The sequence below is a fragment of the Xiphias gladius genome, chromosome 21 (genome assembly GCF_016859285.1).
Source record: "Xiphias gladius isolate SHS-SW01 ecotype Sanya breed wild chromosome 21, ASM1685928v1, whole genome shotgun sequence".
In the NCBI taxonomy this organism is placed as follows: Eukaryota; Metazoa; Chordata; class Actinopteri; order Istiophoriformes; family Xiphiidae; genus Xiphias; species Xiphias gladius.
This window is the reverse complement of record NC_053420.1, coordinates 21,295,594-21,314,756: the sequence shown is the minus strand read 5'-3', so window position 1 is coordinate 21,314,756 and position 19,163 is coordinate 21,295,594. Positions and strand designations below refer to the sequence as shown.

The 19,163-nt window shown below is 40.8% G+C and overlaps 2 protein-coding genes across 6 annotated transcripts in view; one reads left to right on the top strand and one right to left on the bottom strand.

Moving 5' to 3' along the window:
- LOC120783236 (histone deacetylase 7-like) overlaps positions 1-9,347 on the top strand; it is a 43,578-nt gene extending 34,231 nt beyond the window's left edge. For all 5 annotated transcript variants that reach the window (XM_040116069.1, XM_040116071.1, XM_040116067.1 and 2 more), the window contains 6 exons: positions 336-433; positions 3,935-4,053; positions 4,861-4,994; positions 5,115-5,199; positions 6,648-6,795; positions 6,894-9,347. In XM_040116069.1, the coding sequence (XP_039972003.1) occupies positions 336-433; positions 3,935-4,053; positions 4,861-4,994; positions 5,115-5,199; positions 6,648-6,795; positions 6,894-6,936 (627 nt within the window). In that variant the 3' untranslated portion in view covers positions 6,937-9,347. The remainder of the gene's footprint in view (positions 1-335; positions 434-3,934; positions 4,054-4,860; positions 4,995-5,114; positions 5,200-6,647; positions 6,796-6,893) is intronic.
- Positions 9,348-16,013: 6,666 nt separating this feature from the next.
- LOC120783144 (twist-related protein 2-like) lies at positions 16,014-16,586 on the bottom strand. Its single transcript, XM_040115900.1, has one exon. It carries the CDS (start codon positions 16,584-16,586, stop codon positions 16,014-16,016), a length of 573 nt encoding a protein of 190 aa, XP_039971834.1.
- Between the last annotated feature and the right edge of the window lie 2,577 nt (positions 16,587-19,163).

Sequence of the window (19,163 nt, the reverse complement as noted above, 5' to 3'; positions counted from 1 at the left end):
ACTATAAACGGGTGTAGCTCTGTTGTGGCTCCGAGTGATTTATAAGGCCATTTGACAAATTGTATCAAAATCAAAATGAAGGGACAGGGGTGTTGAATTAATAGCCATCCGTCTTTCATTTAGGAATCATAATCACTCCCTGGTGTTGCCTTAAAGAGATGCAGTCACTTTCCCTCAATTGCTGCAATACAAAGTTTTGCAACAGCCGTGCTGATTTTGTGAAAATTTGACACAAATCTGTCATTGTCACACAGTTTCTCAACTTTCACTGGGATTTTTTTAAACTTTTTTTTTCTCTTGTTCTCTCTCCTCCTTCCCCATCCCCCTCCATCCAGGTGGGTGCAGGTGCAGGTGAAGGCTTCAATGTGAATGTAGGATGGACAGGAGGTTTGAACCCTCCCATGGGAGATGCTGAGTACCTGGCTGCTTTCAGGTAAAGATTTAAATCAGCCAGCCTCTATTTGCTCTGTCATGTTTATTTCGTACTGTAGTGCTCGACAACTTAAAATCTAAAATTCAAGGTCTGCCCTGGTGTTTCAACATGTTCAAGCACATTTGCTACAAATTAAATATACTTGCATACATTGCTGTCGACAGATTTCCATACACACATTTACATAGTTTTCATGTTGGTGTGTATGTTTCCATCCATGACATCCATGGGTTTCAGTTTGTGTCACTGCAGTATAAAAATCAACTTGCACAGAGCTCATACTTGAGATAGATAATCTGCCCTGACAACATTACATTGGCTTTTATTTGTCAGAGTTACATTACAGTTACATAAACTGTTGCTTGTAAAGGTTTCCAGGTTGATGCATTCAAGTTCTGGTTGGAAGCTTAGTTATTGAGGACTTTGTTCGTGTTTGTTTCATTATGAGCATTTACTTATGCTGGTGTCTCCAACATGTCGCTCAAAAGCTATCAGTAGGTCGGTGGTTGTTTTGCTCGCTTGTGTTGCTCGCTTATATTTGCGAGGAATGTTTGCAAAAATAGGAAAATACAACTGCACCCAGTAAACCTGTTCGAATTTTAATCCAATCAAAAGAATAGTTGTCCCTCTCTCCTCCCACCCATAATGATGATTCATCAGTCACCTGTAAATCAAACGAAGTACAGTGATCCCATGAAGCCAGTTTAGCTAATAAAACCAGCAGATTTAGAATAAACACAGGAAATAGCCAGATCAAAAAAAGGCAGAAAACATATTATTTTCATGATAATATGAAAATGAGTTTATCTTTTCCACCAATGTGAATGACAAGTGTGTGTGTGTCAAGAGGATAAACAGAAAGTTATTACTTTTCTCCTCCCGGTTTAAGCTCAGTGGTCAAAACTTCCCATCTGCACACTTGTCTAGCATACTTTTGACACGTTCAGTATCTCAAGCAGGTCATACCTGATTCCTGATTTTCTCAGATACATGGTTAACAGTAGTCAGTGTAAAGTCTACACAATTTGTATTAAATGGGCAATAATAATAATAATAATAATAGCATAACCCTAAAACTAAACTAAACTGTAAACAAAAAGACGTGCCAATGTGTTTGTGAAACACACCTTTGCTCACTTTGCACACTTTTCATTTCATTCAAGCAATTTTTCCTGAATGAATATGGTTTGGTTGTGCTCTGCCCTATAATGAACTCATAGTGTTTCTGTCAGCAACACTGGCTCGCCACCAGATGATTAAACAGTATGTGAGCTCTACATGGTGCTGCACACAGTGGGTGGGCCCCTTGTCAAAGGAAAGATGCTAATGAGCTAACCCATACTGGTAAAATCCATAGACCCAATAGGCAGGCTCGGAAACACTATGTCCACTGTTTACTGGAGCCCTGGATGCTAATTAAGAGACAACTGGTTTTTTCCTGAGCAGGCGTCTGGTTTTGGTATTTTTCATCCAGTTTGGGAAATGGCAAGTGTTTTCATGTGTAAAACTTCCTCAGTTAACCACACTGTCGTACTGTACCGTATTGTGTGTTGCTCCTAGAAACTTTTCCCTATATCAAAGCCCTCTGGGGAAGGAGTGTCCTGGTGGTCCAGTGGTTTGAGGCACATACCGTGGAGCTGTGATGTCCGGGGTGCAAATCCGGCTAATGACCTTTGTCATAAATTATCTTGTGGAACAACACATTATTTACTGCCACTGGATTTGCAAAAAATGCAGCAAGATACCCAAGATTTTTTAAGAAGCAAAATGCAAAGAGCACAGAAAGGATTTCTGCAAAAACGCACACTACACAAATGTTTGAATAAGTTTTCAGTAAACACTGCCACCATTCTAGGGATTAACCGGTGCGAATAAATGCAAAACACGCTGTACAGACAAAATTTAATGCATCGTGAATTCATGTTTATGCAATTAAGTATTTAGTCTGGTGCCAGTTCTGTAATTCAATTTGAATACATAATTTAGACAACAGAGTGTTCTAGACCGTGTGTTTTTCTTCGGGATGGAACAGAAGAACTAGCTAGAGTGCGACTGTTGATGATGTGTGTCTCTGTATTTGGGTGTGTTAGTGACAGGGGAAATATTGTGGTTGAGAGCGGGGTTGGGACTCCAGTACAATCAAGAGAAAGCTCAACTGCGTTGATATTAAGTGTCATGACGTAGTGTGTGTATGTGTGTGTATGTGTGGAGGATTACTAAAGTGGTCAGAATTTAAGGTCAGTGTAATCACCGGTAGCACAGCACACACATATAACATCCAGTTTCAAAGGAAGAGCCTGCGTATGTGACTATTTTGGCCTGTGTATAGCATGTATGGGTGCATGCACATATTTTCATGTGTATTTCTAGGTGGCTACTGACAAATGACAGACTTTGGAGGAGAGGAGAGGAGAATACAGCAGAGGAGAGGAGAGCAGAAGAGAAGAGAAGAAGTGGGGGGTGTATTGTTAGGGAATCCAAAGGCGGCGTAATTAGGCCCAATGGATCCCAGATGGCTGGCTGTCAGTGACGTGAGAAGAGGGACGAGCTCCTAATAGGAACCAGACGCACACAAGCGCCTTTGAACTGCCGCTGAGAGAGAGAGAGGGAGAGAGAGAGAGAGAGAGAGAGAATCAAACGCGGCATGGGCCATGCGCTCTTGCTAAATAACTGGCAGCAGGAGATGAGAGGAAGTGAGGAGGAGAGCATAGAAGTGAGGAAAGTGGTTTACCCTGAGTAGAGTATACAGTATGTGGTCGTCACAGCCCAGATATGTCAAGGGTCTCATTTTTATCTGCTTGTGTCACTCGCAAAATCAGAAATTCTTCAGTGTTAGCCACCTGCCTAAAGTTGATTTGGACTGAGTCTATGCTGTGACTGTTTTTTGATCTTTATATATCCAGGAAAGGTTTTGCAGAGCGCTCATGCTTCTTTTTTCAGCAGTGCTCTGCTTCACATTTAAACAGTTGCACACATTCATTCACACCTGGGAGCTACCCCACCTTCTAGTGTTGGCTGCTTACCAGGAGTGGATCAAGAACAGAGATCAAGCACTTGGAACGTGGCCTTTGATAATTTATCTTTCATCATTTTCAAATGGAAGGAGTTTACAATGAAGTAAATGTTTGCAGTTAACAATCCAGAAAAAAATCCTACATTGTACACGTGTTCCAGTTGCACATCAATCACCTTAACTATGCAGTGATTTCTTCTTTGATATTTTTTTTTAACTTTACAGGCAACTTAAAATTATTTTCATTTACCACAATTAATTTTTTTCAGCCTATTCTGATGTTAAACCAATTGCACAATGACTTCCTCGCTCAAAGGATTATATTGTATTCACTCTTCCCACTTCTCATTGTCTCACAAATCATGAACACCTGTTGAAAACATGATAACTTAAATGTACTATTTCAGCCAGGCCACAGGGCTTGAAGGAACGAAGCATAACACACAGTATTTGGTTCACAGCGTTTTGTTTCCTCTCGTCCTCTTCAGAGCCGTGGTGATGCCCATCGCCCATGAGTTTTCCCCTGATGTGGTGCTGGTGTCGGCTGGCTTTGATGCTGTCGAAGGACATTCGTCCTCACTGGGAGGATACAAGGTCACAGCCAAGTGTAAGGCTCAGTCAGCCCCTCATTTACATACAGCATACATTCACGTTAACACAAAAGTATGTGAATGACTGTTAAAAGCCTATTCTTGAACAAAACAATGAAAGGTGATATCTCAAGTCAGTCATACATTTCGTTTTATATCCTGTTTATGTATTTGTACTCTACTTTGTACTGCGTTTACTTAAATGATTCCTCTGGTGTTGGTAAAAGTGCGTCCTATTTTTCTAATTGACATCTGCCTTATATGAACCTGCTTTTATCTTCACTTTTTACCATTATTTATGATAAATACTTACATTTATATTATTCTCCCCGAGGAATTGAATGCAGAATATTAGCGGACTCAAAGAAAACTTGTGGTAACAGAAAGCTACAACTAACTTATGGGACAAATTGCACAATTGGCATCAGGTGAAAAGCGCTGTCTAATGCAGCAGTTTTGATCGAAACAAACCTCACTTCTTGAGTGTGACAGAAATTAAAGCTGTGTGGACTGATTTGAATTTTTTGTTTTTGGGAACTGATTTTTAGTCTTAAAATTGAGATTACATACATACATCTTGAATTATGTTGAATCGTAAATGAGGAGCACTATGAATAGAACTGAATGCCATCTACAAGTAAGGAGTCATCACTCTGAACTAATGGTATGATAACAGATCACAACAATTTTGAGTAAGAGGCTGACGTGGAAAATGGGGCTAACTTTCACCTGCACTCAAGGAATCCTTCATTCTCTTTAATCAATATCTATGGATTAATTTCTGAGCAGTCGATATCTGGATCAACCTGTGTGTCTGTCTTCAGGTTTTGGCTTCCTCACCCGTCAGCTCATGTCACTGGCTGGGGGTCGGGTGGTGCTGGCTCTGGAGGGGGGACATGACCTCAAAGCCATCTGTGACGCCTCTGAAGCCTGTGTCAGTGCCTTGTTGGGCATGGAGGTGAGATGTGTGTGTGTGTGTGTCTTTGTTTGTTTGTTTGTTTGTTTGTTTGTTTGTACATATTTTTGTGTAGATAAAGTGTGTTCAATCCTCTAACCACTTATTCTGGTTGCGTCCCAGGTGGAGCCACTGTCCCAGTCCATCTTGGACCAGAAACCTTGTGAAAATGCTGTCAAATCGCTGCAGAGAGTCATCCAGGTTCAGGGTGAGAACTCCTCAGCACAACACACCTTGAAGCATCAGTGAGAGGGTTTGCACGTCACACACACTTTTGAAACGTTACACTAAGTATGAGATGTGAACGTGCATATATTTCCATCAGCTGGTGTGAAGTGAACACATAAATAATCACTCTTCGAATACAAATCAACAAGAAAAATGGTTTTTCAGGAAATTATTTGTTGGGCAAGTTTTTATTGCAACTTGGTTTTGGCTGAAGTTTTTATTTGAAGATGAGATCAAAGGAATACACCTGTTACTGTTGCACCAGCGGATAATCATACCACCATGTTCAACACCTTATACACGTGTGGATTTCATTTTTTTTTTTTTTATTGATAAGCCCAAAATCACATAGTGCTTCTGTACAATCTGAGCAACAAACAACATCCTCTGTCCCTGGACCAGACAAGGGAAAACTCTACCTTGAAACATTACCTTGAAATAAAGGAAGACACCTCCGGAAGAGCAACAGAGGAGGGAAAGTAAAATTACAATCCAGTCATACAAAGATTTTTAATTTTGTAGTTGAACTGTTGTTCAATTCAATTGTGCTACTATTGTATCGTCTTATTTTACATCCAAACATTTTTGGTTTGATAGAAAGAAATATATGGAATATTTGTCAAATAAGGGAAACTTGTATTGTGATGATTCCATCGGCTAAAATTAACAGAAAAATTTTCTATCTCCGTTTCTACAAGATGTTCAGAGTTTCATCTTCACATTTCTGTTCTCTACAACTTTAATCTCTTTATTGCTCCACTTAGCAATCTCTCCCCTGTGTCCTCATCAGTCCTGCTCTCTGGCCATCTCTCCTCCTTTACATCCCTGTCTCCCATCCCTCCCTCCAGCCGTCCCACACACAGACCACCACACAAACGCGCTCACACACACGGACCGCCCTGGCTCCAATTATCTTCAAACACTTCTCTGGCACACGACCTTCGCAACATCCCCTCCTGATTGCACACAAATGTTATCCCAACCAAATTAGATTAATTAAAAATATTTGCAAAGCCACAAGAATGTTAAGCCCATAATTTAGACCCCGGGGTGAAATATATGCAAGTTGCATGCACAGCCAGAACACACACATGCTCATAGATGAACACATTTGCAAACGCAGATTGATTTTTTACTTTCACTGTGTGTCACAGGACTCAAGCCTGGAGACCCTGAGAGAAGAGGTTGAACTTGAGTTTAGATTTTTTCCATTTATATCACAGTCAATGCTTATATTCAGATCAAACAGCTACAACTGGTGGATCAAACACCAAGTTGTGCTTTCTATTAATGCAGTGCAGACACTTTCCCTGAAGGAACCATTGAGGATGAAAACAATACTGAAATACCAACGACTGGGGCCATTAATCTTTCTTTCTCCTGCTTCCTTCCTCCTCTCCCCCTTTTCCATTCCTTTGCTTCCTGCAGGTGAGTACTGGCAGAGTGTGAAGGATTCGGCCGCCACAGTGGATCTGTCTTACCTGCAAGCCCAGAGACGACGGCTGAGACGAGACTCGGACAACGAGGCTGTCAGCGCCATCGCCTCGCTGTCGATGGGATCCCTCATCTCTGACAGGTAAGGCTGATGTCATATTTAATATCTTCTCCTTAAACAAATTTACAATACTGTACTTAATGTATCATCAAATCTTTCTCATTCTCTCATTTATTAAGGAAACAGCCTGAAAAACTGACAGAGAAAGTTGATTCTCTCTGAAGAAAGAATCTCTTGACAGCTGCGTTTAACCAAGTCTCAATGGACAAACACACACACACACACACACACACACAGAGCTATGCATTTGGACCATCAGTGGAACCAGATGTCCTCCTCAGTTCAACCACTGTATTCATTGCCTCACAAAAACTCCTCCACCTGCATTACTACTGGCTGCAGTCTGACCACTCAGATTCAAACACACACTGAGCAACAACGTTCACCTGGACAACATTCACATTGTCATGACGTTTCCGCAGGCTTTTCCTGAAGGGGACATCATACACTGGACTGAGAGAACGACGAAACGAAAGACACCCAGACGCAGATTAATGAAGGATGTTCACTCTTGTAGCATTCGGACCTGGCAACGTAGCATGAACACATGGCTCTGTGACTTTAAACATTCACTTTGTTAACAACTCCCACAAAACCTGCGCGTTATCGCTCCCACTGTTGTAACCTTGAAGCCGGGATCAAAGGTCAACTCGGCTTGCTGGAGCCAGAAGGAGTCGTCCCCACAGGACGTGCCTGTGAAGGGGAGCAGACACGACCTGTGTACTTAAAACATCCTTTGACTGCTTCTGACAAAGATCCAATGAAGGAAAAGATCTTCTCTGATCGTTTTGCACTGTACTGTTCTGTAATGTGAACGGGACAAAATGGAGGAGACGGATGTTGACAATCAAACATCTTGTTTGCTCATATTATGAAATCATTAGAACATTCATTCATTTGACCTATGGCACACATTTTTGTGAATGTCAGCACAAGATGTTTTTTTTGTTTTTTTTGTTTAAGAATCCAGTAATCAAGAGTGAAGCTACAGTGAAGTCTGTGATACATATGTTTCATATTGTTTTGTATGTCCACATATTTTCTTAAATCTTTTTTCCTTTTTTTTTCCTTTCTTTTTTTTCTTTTTTCTTTTTTCTTTCTTGGTCTGTCAGGCGAGCACATGCAGCAAGACTCCAGATCGCTGAAATTATTGTTATTGCTCCCGGACAGAAAAAAGGAGACACATCACAAGTGCATCCTAAATGTACAGACATATTATAGTTTGTATCGGTGGCACTAGTCACAACGAAGCGTTAATACCTCTAGTCACTGGAGTATCAATATCAGGGGAGAAAGTTATGACTCTGAAAGAGGTCCTTTACACGTCAGCAAAGACAGAAATCACCCATGATGCCTCAGTGCAGCTTGACCACTCAGAAACGATTGTATATGTGACAATGCAGATCACATCTTCTCTGTCAGGAGGTTGATTTTGACATCTTGGATGAGACTCGCATCCAAAGCCACATCGTCTTTATGACAATCACACACACAAAGTGCACTTACGTTGCCCTCAGGAACGGGGGGGTCAGAATGACTTGGGTCTTAACCTCTGAACTTTGATCATGTTTGTTAAGTGGACCAGTGTTTCTACCTGTGGATGAGCATTCCTGCTGTATTTTGTAAATTTCTTCTATACATTTATTTCTTTTGTACAAGGATAAAGTGAGCTGTCCTTTCTGTCATTTTACTAGCGCCGTTCTGTTTATTGTCAGCGTCTGGGATGTTTTGCTCTAGGACCAAACAAGGACATTTTAGCAGTTAGGATGGAGCAATAATACTGAGATAGTTGAATATCCACGCATTGTAGTTGGACACAGGTTAAGCACAACCAATGTTTATGAGAACAATGTGCCGTCCCTGTACTGGCATGGCTTAAAGAACTTAAAAGACTTTGAAAGTTTGTGAATGTTTCTTTTTTCCAAACAGTTGAGCAGCACCAAAAGCACAGGATGCATATGTAAACAATTCATTTATAAAAAACAAAAAACAAACCTACACGACTTTTATTTATACATTCAGATTCTGTTTCTTTGAAGTGCTCTTTGCATGTCTAACACAATTTCGATGGTGCTATAGGTTATTTTTTTAATACAGTATGTTTGCGCTCTTTCTTTCTTTCTTTCTTTATGTTGCACTGTGTAGCCAACTCAAATCCTGTCAAATCATTGCTAATCTATGAAAATGTGAAAACACATGGCGATGAGAGAAAACAGAGCCGTTTCAGCTTCGCATCATGCGGGACAGTACTACAGAGGTGTGTCGCTTTACGTAGTTTTACAAGGACGTTCGTGACAGCGACCTAACATATCTCATGTCTTATCTTTTGTCTTAGTTAAGGCAAATGACTTATTTTTGTATTTGATCTTAAAATGAATCCCATGCGTACTTAGAGACCAAATTATGAGCCCATGTGCCTTGAAGTATCGTGCTGACCAACCTGTGTGAGGGTTGCCTCGACAAAGTGGATCCTAATTAAAACTGCAGGCCAAGTCCAGTTTTATCAGAGCTGACTGTCTGATTTTTTTTTTTTCTGTACAGTGTACATAATGACTTTATTTTGGGTTTTTTTGTCCGTCTTTTGTCTTTTCTACTATGTTTGTTTTCCTAAAAAATAATTAATAAAGGTAAATTCTATACATTTTAATAAGATGATTCATTTACTTCTAATGGAATGCTCCTTTTTACTTTGCTAATTATGTGTCAGTACAGAGTTTCCTATCATATCTGAGTTGCTGAGTGCCGACATGTAATGTATTATTCGTTTGATTATCAAAATATTGGACTTATATACGGCATCGAGAAAAATTTTATTGTCCGCAGGAGCTAACACGATAAAGCTGATCAAAAGCAAATGCAAAACAATACAGATGAAACATGATCAAACAGCAATTCGACTACTTATGGTTAAAAATGAATCCTCTACACTGGCTGTAATCACTTCATCATCACTTTGGCACATTTTACAAGAAACCTTCTGATTTTCTTTTTTTTGCATTCTTTATTGAAAAGATATTTTTAAAGCTGCAGGAAATAGCTGACATACACTGATTTTTGCATTTTAAAGTACAACTTTCTGCTACGCTCACTAATAACAGAAAAACTGGAGTAAAAATATACGGAAGTTGAGTGGTGGCTGAACTGTGATCAGTGGCTTTATTCATTCTCCCATGGCCATTTTTCATTGAAGCCAAGTATAATGCATAAGCAGACTTGAAGTAATACAGTGTGCATACATCAAATTCACAAACAGATACACGCAAAAAAAAAAAAAAATACACAGAAAGCTATCCAGTTACTACAGCACAACAAAGTAGAAGATCTGCGTCAGATTCCTCGTGCTCTTCTTTTTCCCACAAGACGGGGCTTTGAGAGCCAGAGCGATTAGCTTATTAGCATTTTAGCTGTAAACATTCATTGGCTGTGACCGCCCTCTAACCATCACTGTGCCATTGTCATTAGTCATCTTAATGTCTGTCTGGCAGTGAGTCATCCCATGTGAGGAGTCGGGCGGATGATGGTTATCACGGTGTTACCCAAGGCACTTGAACCAGCAACCATTTTGTTTCATTGTCACCGCAGGCCAGCTGTTTGTTTCTTTCTTTGTTTCTTTCTTGTTTTCATCATTTAAAATGTTCAGCGCTTGACTGGACCGTCATGTCTCCTCCCCAGTGTTTCAGAAACACTCATCGACGGTCAAGAATACATCTCAGTGTCATGAGTCGAGCACGTGTCCGGTGAAAGAGAAAAAAAAAAAAGTTTTTTAAAGATTAAAAAAAGTGGGGATGGCCAATGAAGCAGGAACAAATTTCTACTTTGAGTTTTGTGAATTTTCCATTTGTTGGTTTTCTGTAGAGATGAGAAACACAGATGAGTTAACATCATTAAGCATAACTTCTTTAGATAAGAAGACATGTATCGAACAGTGGCATACTTGTGCAAAAAAACAAACAAACAAAAAAACAGTGAGAGCCGGTGTTGAGGTTATAAAATCAGTGTACAAACAAACGAACACTTCTGTTTAGTGGAGAGTGGAAAAATCCCTACAGCTCTTTAACTTCAGCTTCTCCTGTTTTAACAAGCAAACATTTCATCTTGACCGCTCTCACTTCTCCCTAATTACATTTTGCCTTTCTGTGCTACAAGAAAGAAAGAGAGAGACAAGTTGTCCCACAAGGGTGACGTCCCATCCCATGACTTTCATTATGCCATAAAAGCAGGAACGTGTTGATTGACACACAAAGGGTTTTTTTGGGGGGGGGGTTTGTCCTGTAACAAAGGAATGGGCAAGCTGTATTCTGCTGTATTCATTTGCTTTTTCTTTTCACACAATAGCGGTAAAGCATACTGCCTGGTTGTACAATATTTAATGTCACATCCTTAAGATATTCATTAAATCAAGCCTCATTTTTTATGCTGCTTGGTTTGCCTTTTTTTTAGCCATTCAGTGTATTTACATTCAGTAATTACCTCTCTACATTATATTTTTATTGGTGGTGGTATTGGGTCCACCATTCCTGCCCTGGATTCAGATTACCAGTAAAAAAAAAAAAAAAAAAAAAAAGGTGCTTCCGGAGGTTTTTTTGGAGCATTTCATTTTTATTTTACACTTTAAAAATGATTTAAATTTACTTTGATTTGAATTCATAAATACATCTTTTTTGCTTCTGTGAATTGTATCTGCGTGTGAATGTTTCCAGACAGATCCTGATGCATTTTGGACTCCTGTTGTTTGGCCTTTTGTTGCCTACGTGTCAAACCAGAAGTCATTCCTTCATGGCTCTCTATCCCTGCAGCTGTGTGAGAAAGGCCAGCACATACAAATACATGCACAAGCACATATGCATGCAGTAGTCAAATGCACACTCACTTACACACACACACACACACACACACACAAACGCGCGCACACACATACACACATACACACACACACACACACACACACACACACATACACATACACACACACACACACAAAACCCTCCCACCTGCACTCAGCTCACAGTTTGGCTCTCTAAAAATAAAGATGACTATCAGAAGCCACAACTTCTGGATGGGGCTTTTAAAAATGCAGATGAGCCGCAGAGGACTTTACATCTGGTCCTAAATCGGTCCGGATTGAAAGCCAGAGATTTAATGTGAACAGAAGAGCATCCAACAGCTGGTCAGTCCAAACTGTAAAACACACACACGCAAAAACACACGCGGACGCAGCAGCGCCAGAGGTTCCAGCAGAAGAAAGAGCAGTGACAGGCATTCTGAATATAGCATAAACAGAAGGGAGAGTATTGTTTTTTCCAACTCAAACAAAACAATCCTGTCATTCTGAAAGTATCATGCTGAGCCAGACACCCACATGTCCTTAAATCATGCTCATCGAAATGCTTAAAACTGTCCGCAGTGCATTTATGTTCATGTGTGTGCATGCTATAGCCTCTCAAGGAAAATATTCTGAGCCTTTCAATGCAGAGAGCAGAAAATATTAGGGAGACTTGTACTTTCCCTTTAGTACACTGATGGTGTGAAGACAGGTAAAGCCAATTATCCAGTTATTTCCTTTGTAAAAACTGTGGTGGGCGGGAAAAATAGCAGGAACACCTTGCAATTTACTGGCATCCAGTTCCTCAACATGAATTACAGCCTCAAAAATTACCACTGAATTAAATCACCCTTTAAAAAATTAAAAACCCTAAACATTAGACACTTACTGTCAAGTGTTTCAGTTATTTTGTCCACCCCCTAACTACCAGGGTTTTTAAGCTTTCAGCAATCAAGAGGTTGCAACTCAACATTTTGATGGCATCCTTGATATTTTGCATACTGTGGGTATTCATATGTATGAGTGATAGACTGTGCAAAGTACATGTAACCTCTTAAATATGCATGCTGTTGTAAAAGCACACACACACACACACACACACACACACACACACACACACGCATGCATGCACACTCTGTCTTTGAAGTTTTCCTGATTCTTTCCAACCTCATCTCTTTCCTAAAATTGAACATTCAGGTCAGTACCAGGCCTTGAGCCTCTGGCACTCTCTGTGGCGCCCCTGCAGAGCCGATGACAACAGGCAGAGCAGGCAAAGTGCTAGGTAATAACTACCGCGCTGCATTCAAGGACGCTTGGCTCCACGTGCAGGGGCCTTGGCTTTCCATCCACAGCGCTGACTGGAGCCCTCGTCGTCTGCGGCAGAAGCCGCTGGAGGTTTGACAATATAGCAGAGTGGAACACCTGCAGTGTGCACATGGCCGGCGGCTGCATGTGTGTGTGTGTCTGGACGATGTAATGTATAGATGTTTTAGCATTATGTGCCATTCACTGATTCCTGCACATTGTGTAATGTGCTCGTAATCGTTTATATGTCTGCTCACACATCTGTGTCAGTGTGTCTGTGTGTCTGCAATGTGTTTACCTTGACCTGTCATCTAGCTGATTAAACATGTGTATTCCCTCCTAGCAGAGCAACATAAATTCATCTCTACACGGTCTCTGCACCTCTTCATATTACAACCCTTCGCTCTTTTTGCAATTAAATACTTATCTTTTACGTTGTCATTTTATTTTGAAGGACTTCCTAGCTGCCTTTTCGAAGAAATGTAACTCTAAGTCTTGTAAAACTAAAACAAAGAGAGGAGTGAGATAAAATCACTGAAACAATATCTGTAAGCGTATTCCTGTTTACTAATCTGCAGATGTGTTCACACACACACACACACACACACACACACACACACACACACACACACACGCGCGCGCGCTCACAAACACACACACACACACAAGCTAATTAAAGCCCACTACAAACGAATACACAAATACACACCAGTACACATGTACTTGCGCTGACATACACAGGCCCGTGTGCCTGACCCTAACCCTGGTACACACACCTTCCTAATACCTCACAACTGTTTCCAATCTAAAGGTTCCTGCTTGTCTGGGCCCCGGCGGGGCCTGATTGCACGATACAAGATCCTGAGGAGAGAGGGCAAGGCTGCCGGGGGAGAGAGGGAGAAAGAGAAAGAGAGAGAGAGTGATGTGCCTACACTTTTTTCTCTCTCCCTCGCTTTTCCCCCTTTCATGCTGTACCTGTGCAGGAATCTGATGTCTGTTAAAACGGCTGAAAAAAAACAGACCCTGTGTGAAGTCGATCCTACAGATTCTGGAGGAAAACATTTGTCTTAAATACATCAGAGGTCTGTGAAACACTGGAGCAGGAGAGTTTAGATTACCACGATAATGTGCTGTTAGCTCATTTTAGTTAATAAAATGAAACAACCAAGGCGCTCAAAGAAGCTCTTTTTACATTCTATCTAAGTTGCTGCATTTATCGTGGCAAGTCTTGTTGTTCGTGTTATTTATCGTGGCCATGGCCTGAGTCTTGTCAGCCTGAGGAAACCTATTTTTAGAGAGGAGTTGTTCATGTTGATCAGAGTGTTTGGGATACACGGAGGTTTATTCTTGATGTATTTACAAGGACAAAAAGGTTTACATTAACCGATTGGCAGAGAGGTTTGCTCATAAACTGGATGTGTTAAGAGAATTCACATAGGACAAAATTTACAGACTTTTGTTTTATTTCTTTTTCTACTAATGTTTCAACACTCAACACTTTCAACGCTATCTGATTTTAAAATTATTTATGCATTATGTCTCGTTGGCTGATCATTTTTTAATTTTTATAATTTCATGTGAAGCATTTTATTTTGCAGTCTTACATGACAGACTCTATACAAGCTATTAATTACATGTAAGTTAAGTTTATTTGGATCCAGTTTTTACTTTTATAATGTAATATTTTTATTTAACAAGAAAGTTCTCCTCAGTTTGACATCCAAAATGGCAGAATAATTTGCACATGCTTACACAAACCCATCTTATCTGAGCAACATAACAATTATGGCATTTTATGTAACAACAAACAATTAAGCATCACTCAACAATTAACAGCATTTTACACTCTACAAAATCTGTAAAATAAATAAGTTAAATAAGTTTAGCAGTTATAGTGATCAGCAAGCAACTGAAAATAATTTTGTGTCATGAAATTGTTGAAGATAATCTAAAGCAGTGAAAGTATGAACTAAACACATTCACATTTATATTCTATTAACTCAAACACAATTTCTATTACAATTAGATTATCTTTTTATAAAATATTATTAAATAACATGGAACACTTTCATTTGCACATTTGCATATAAATTTTGAATTTCAAAAACTAAGACTCTTAAAAAGTGAAAAGAGTGTTTTGATTTCTTCAAACTATCTTTATACACCTAATGGCAAAATTCATTTCTTAAGAAGTTTTATATTTTTTTTAGTAAATACATTTAATTTTATTTACAGTTATTGTTTTCCTACTGAACTTTATAGCTGCTCACATTACGAATTTGCACAAATTGTTAAGTCTGTGATGGGTCTCCCAGAGAAATGGTATGCTGCATTTCTCACAAAAAATCATCAAGTGAAAATTCAGAACATGTGTGGATGTAGTTGTTTGTGTTTTTTTAATCTATTGTTGTTTTCTTTTTAACAGGATTCCTTTGAATAAATGAGCAGTACATATTTGTACTTCGGCTTATTTTGTTTGTTTAGTGCTTCATCAGTTTTTTTTTGTGGAGCTACAAGGCTAATGTAAAATAATGTACTGAAAAACTCTTGCTGTTAATATTTTGAATGTGAAAATAAATACCAGTACAGATGAAACATGTGTACTCATGTCTCAGAGCTGATGACATGGGGAACGCAGAAGTGTGTACACATGTACGTGTTTGTATGTATGATTTCTGTATATGTTCTAGCATGTATCTGTACACTAAAATGTATTGTGTACTTGTATCTGTGTTTGTATGTTGTGTCCATACCTGAGGGGCTGCAGTGAAGCGTCTTGTTGCACTGGACTAAACTGTGGGACCGACAGGGGAGAACAGTGGAAGTGGAAACAACGGAGGGGAATAGGGTGAACGACGAGAGGTTTTAGTTGCACGTATCCAACTGTGGATGCTAGTAGATGTAGTCGATTAATGGAGAGAAGCATTACGGAGCACAGAGACTGAGCAGGATGAGAATTGTATGCAAAGGTTTGAGGTGAAAAGATCAAGAACAGACCAAAAGGCATGAATTCAGATGTTCAGAGGTCAGGAAATGGATGCAAACACAGACAGAGGCGGTGGGGTGGAGATGTGGAAACGAGAGGATTTAGGAGAAAAGTTCGAAGGGGGTCCTAGTGGCTGGTGGACATGGCCCAGGCCCCCTCCATCCTCCAGACGGAGAAAGCATAGCTGAGTCTTTCGTGGGCCAGGTAGTTGCAGCTGGCCAGCTTGGCGTCCATCTCATCGCTTTGCAGCACCTGGTAGAGGAAGTCGATGTAGCGCGAGGCCAGCTTCAGGATCTGGATCTTGCTCAGCTTGTCTGAAGGTAGCGTGGGGATGATCTTGCGTAGAGAGGCAAAGGCGTCGTTCAGGGACTGAGTGCGTTGACGCTCCCGCACGTTGGCTATGACGCGCTGTGAGTGGAGGTCCTCGAAGGGCTGCTCTGGCCTTGGGCCCAGCGACGTGGGGGCCAATGACACGACTGTTGTAGGGCTTTTCTTCAACCTCTTCGCCCCAGATGGCAGCAGGCTAGTGGGGCTGCCGGTGCTGCTCTCCTCCGCCTGAACGAGGCTGTCCTTCTTTGGATACGGGGAACGTTTTCGGTTTCCTGTTTGGAGGGTCTTCTTTGATCCTCTCTCCAGTTCCTCTTCGCTGGCCCCCAGTCCTCCTTCAGGGGAGTTTGTGCAGGACACCTCTTCTCTCATTGTACCCTCCACCAAAGACTTTCCACACTCCACTGCAAAGACAGGATGCTCTAAGGCTCTTTTTCACTGTTTACCCCTGCTGAGAGCTTCAAACCTGAGTTCGACAACCTTGTGCAACAAAAGTCTTCTCCTCCGTCAACCAAAGTTACGGCTGCTGAAGCTCCATCAGATGGGACGTCGCTCTGGCTGTCCTGCTTCTCGGTCACCTTGTTAAATTTCTCACTTTCACATTCCCCTCTCAAACTGGCAGACAGAACAACAACAAACCATCTGACAGGCAGGTCCACCTCTACCTCTTTTATACCTAAACACTAACCCGGGGTCTGTGGGCACTTCTCATTGGCTCAGCGGACTTCCAGAGGGCGCGGTCCGGCCCGAGACAGACAGCAAAGCAGGAAGTGAGCATTAGCTGGGCGGGTGATAGAGTAAGGGGGTAAGTGGCGCTCTCAGCCAATGAGAAGGGCTGTGTCTAATGTTGCAGAGATGTCTGAGGCTTTATGGGTTCCAGATTTGGACTGGAGCGCCAGTCCGCAAGCAGCCTTGTGTCTGCATTCTCGTTCATCAATTAATTATCAGGGCAGATATCAGTCTAAACCTTTTATTTCCAACAGCCATCAGTGTTAGCTTTAATGTTGACTACTTATTATATGGTATTTTCATGATTACACATTTTTAAAGCTTTTTTTTTTTACAACAAATGTGCAAAATAAAAGTCATAAATCCTAAGTGCTGATGTAGTACTAAACATTTTTCATTTTCTCCTTTAACATGAGAACAAGTGTGAGTTCACACTAATGTTTTTCTGCCATGAACTTTACCATGCTGATAACCAGACACTATAAAAACGAATCTGTTACACGACAGGTCACAACATTGACCGAGTCAATGAAAATACTGCAGTTTAAAAGACTGAGGGAGGATTTATGTGTTAATTATTGCACTTTATAATGTGGAATTTGTGTTTATAAATGGCACAAATTATTCATTTTGCCATGACAGATGGTAAAGTCCAGCAAATCAAAGAAAAGTCTTTTCATAAATCCGTTTAGCCGCAGCAGCTTTAAGCAGATCTGAGAGAAAATGTGAGGTCGTGAAAGCATGCATCTTGGAAAGAATTTCACAAGATGAGCTTTTTCCTGAACAAATGACACATCACTGTCTCCGAAACACTGATGTACAATGAATTACTAAAAACTCTTAACACCGGACCGGTGCTTGTTTTATGAAAATTCTTGATGAAAAAACACCTCTAACATCACTGCTGACGTCAGCTGTCCTTCTCCTCTACGTTGGATCAGGAAGGGAGCGCAGACAGGACCCTAAATAACCCCTGACCTCAGTGGCCCGGTGACCTCAGTCTGCAGAGGTGAGAGAGCACCTAATTGTGCCATCCATGGCCTCGAGGCAGAGCTGACACATGTTCCACCTCCACACCACGAACCCATCTGGGTCTGCAGCCACTTAAATCCATTTTCTACACATTTGCAGACATGACACAGCAGGCAGGTTCTTCTTGAGAAAATGATAACGTACAGCTCGGGCTCATGTTTCTTCAAACTGTTTTTAGACAACTGAGTAGAACAACCACCAAATTGAACAAATGATTAAGTCTTGCATAAATCTGCTTTTGAATCCCTATCAGTTTCCCAACATTGCATCCATTTATACCTTCATGCGTCACAACAAGAGTGACTCATGTGTGGATCACTGCAGAGAAATCTGGTTGGGAGTTTTCCGCCGCTCGAAGCTGCAGAAATTTTGTACTTTTTGATGACAGCATACTTAATGGTAGCTTGTACATTTCAACACCTCTAAACATATTATTTTACAAGAGTCGTTACATCTTTCATGTTTCCAAAGATGATACAATTCAGTCACTGTCCAGAGTTACTATATGAAGACAAAGAAAGACATTTTACCAGAAACATATTATTTACCAACAAATGTTTCATGGGTTGCAGCTAAATCTCATATCATTTTCTACAGCTTCAACAGCTTCGACCCGACAATTTGGGTGTGATTGAGGCAGCATTTGAAGTGCCTTATGTGTGGAGAGCGGTTCAGAAGATTTTTGATGAGCCCCGTGATTGCGCTGGTTTACATTTCATTCAGAGAGTGATGTTGGACGGAAAGTAGCTTGATCCCAGTTGGGTTCAATCAACTGAGAAGAAAGAAAACTCATCTGGCCATCAAAGCAAGGCCGTGGACAGAGACAGTGAATTATACGAGGTTGTATTTACATAACAGGCCAAGTCAACTCCAGGATTAACTGGTATTAGAACTGGAGCTTATTGGGAGCTCTGGTGGAGACAGTGGAGGGACAGGAAAGTCATTGTTGCTGAGGCTAATCTCAGGAGCTGCCACTTACCTTTTAGAGAATGCGTGGCTGTGAGCCACTATCATGGAAAAAATGAGCTAACGAAGCGAGTAGGCCAACAGGAATGTCGTGGCACATAGAGGAACAGAAGGGGAGAAAAAAAAGAGAGAGACAGAATGGGAGAAGAATAGGAAAAGGGGAAAAGAAAAGAAGAAGAAAGGAGAGGGAGAAAGGAGGGAAAAAAGTGAGGCTGTCCAAAC

What these genes read in the sequence shown, in the direction of transcription:
- LOC120783144 (XM_040115900.1), bottom strand. Translation starts at nt 16,586, where the DNA reads ATGAGAGAAGAGGTGTCCTGCACAAACTCCCCTGAAGGAGGACTGGGG.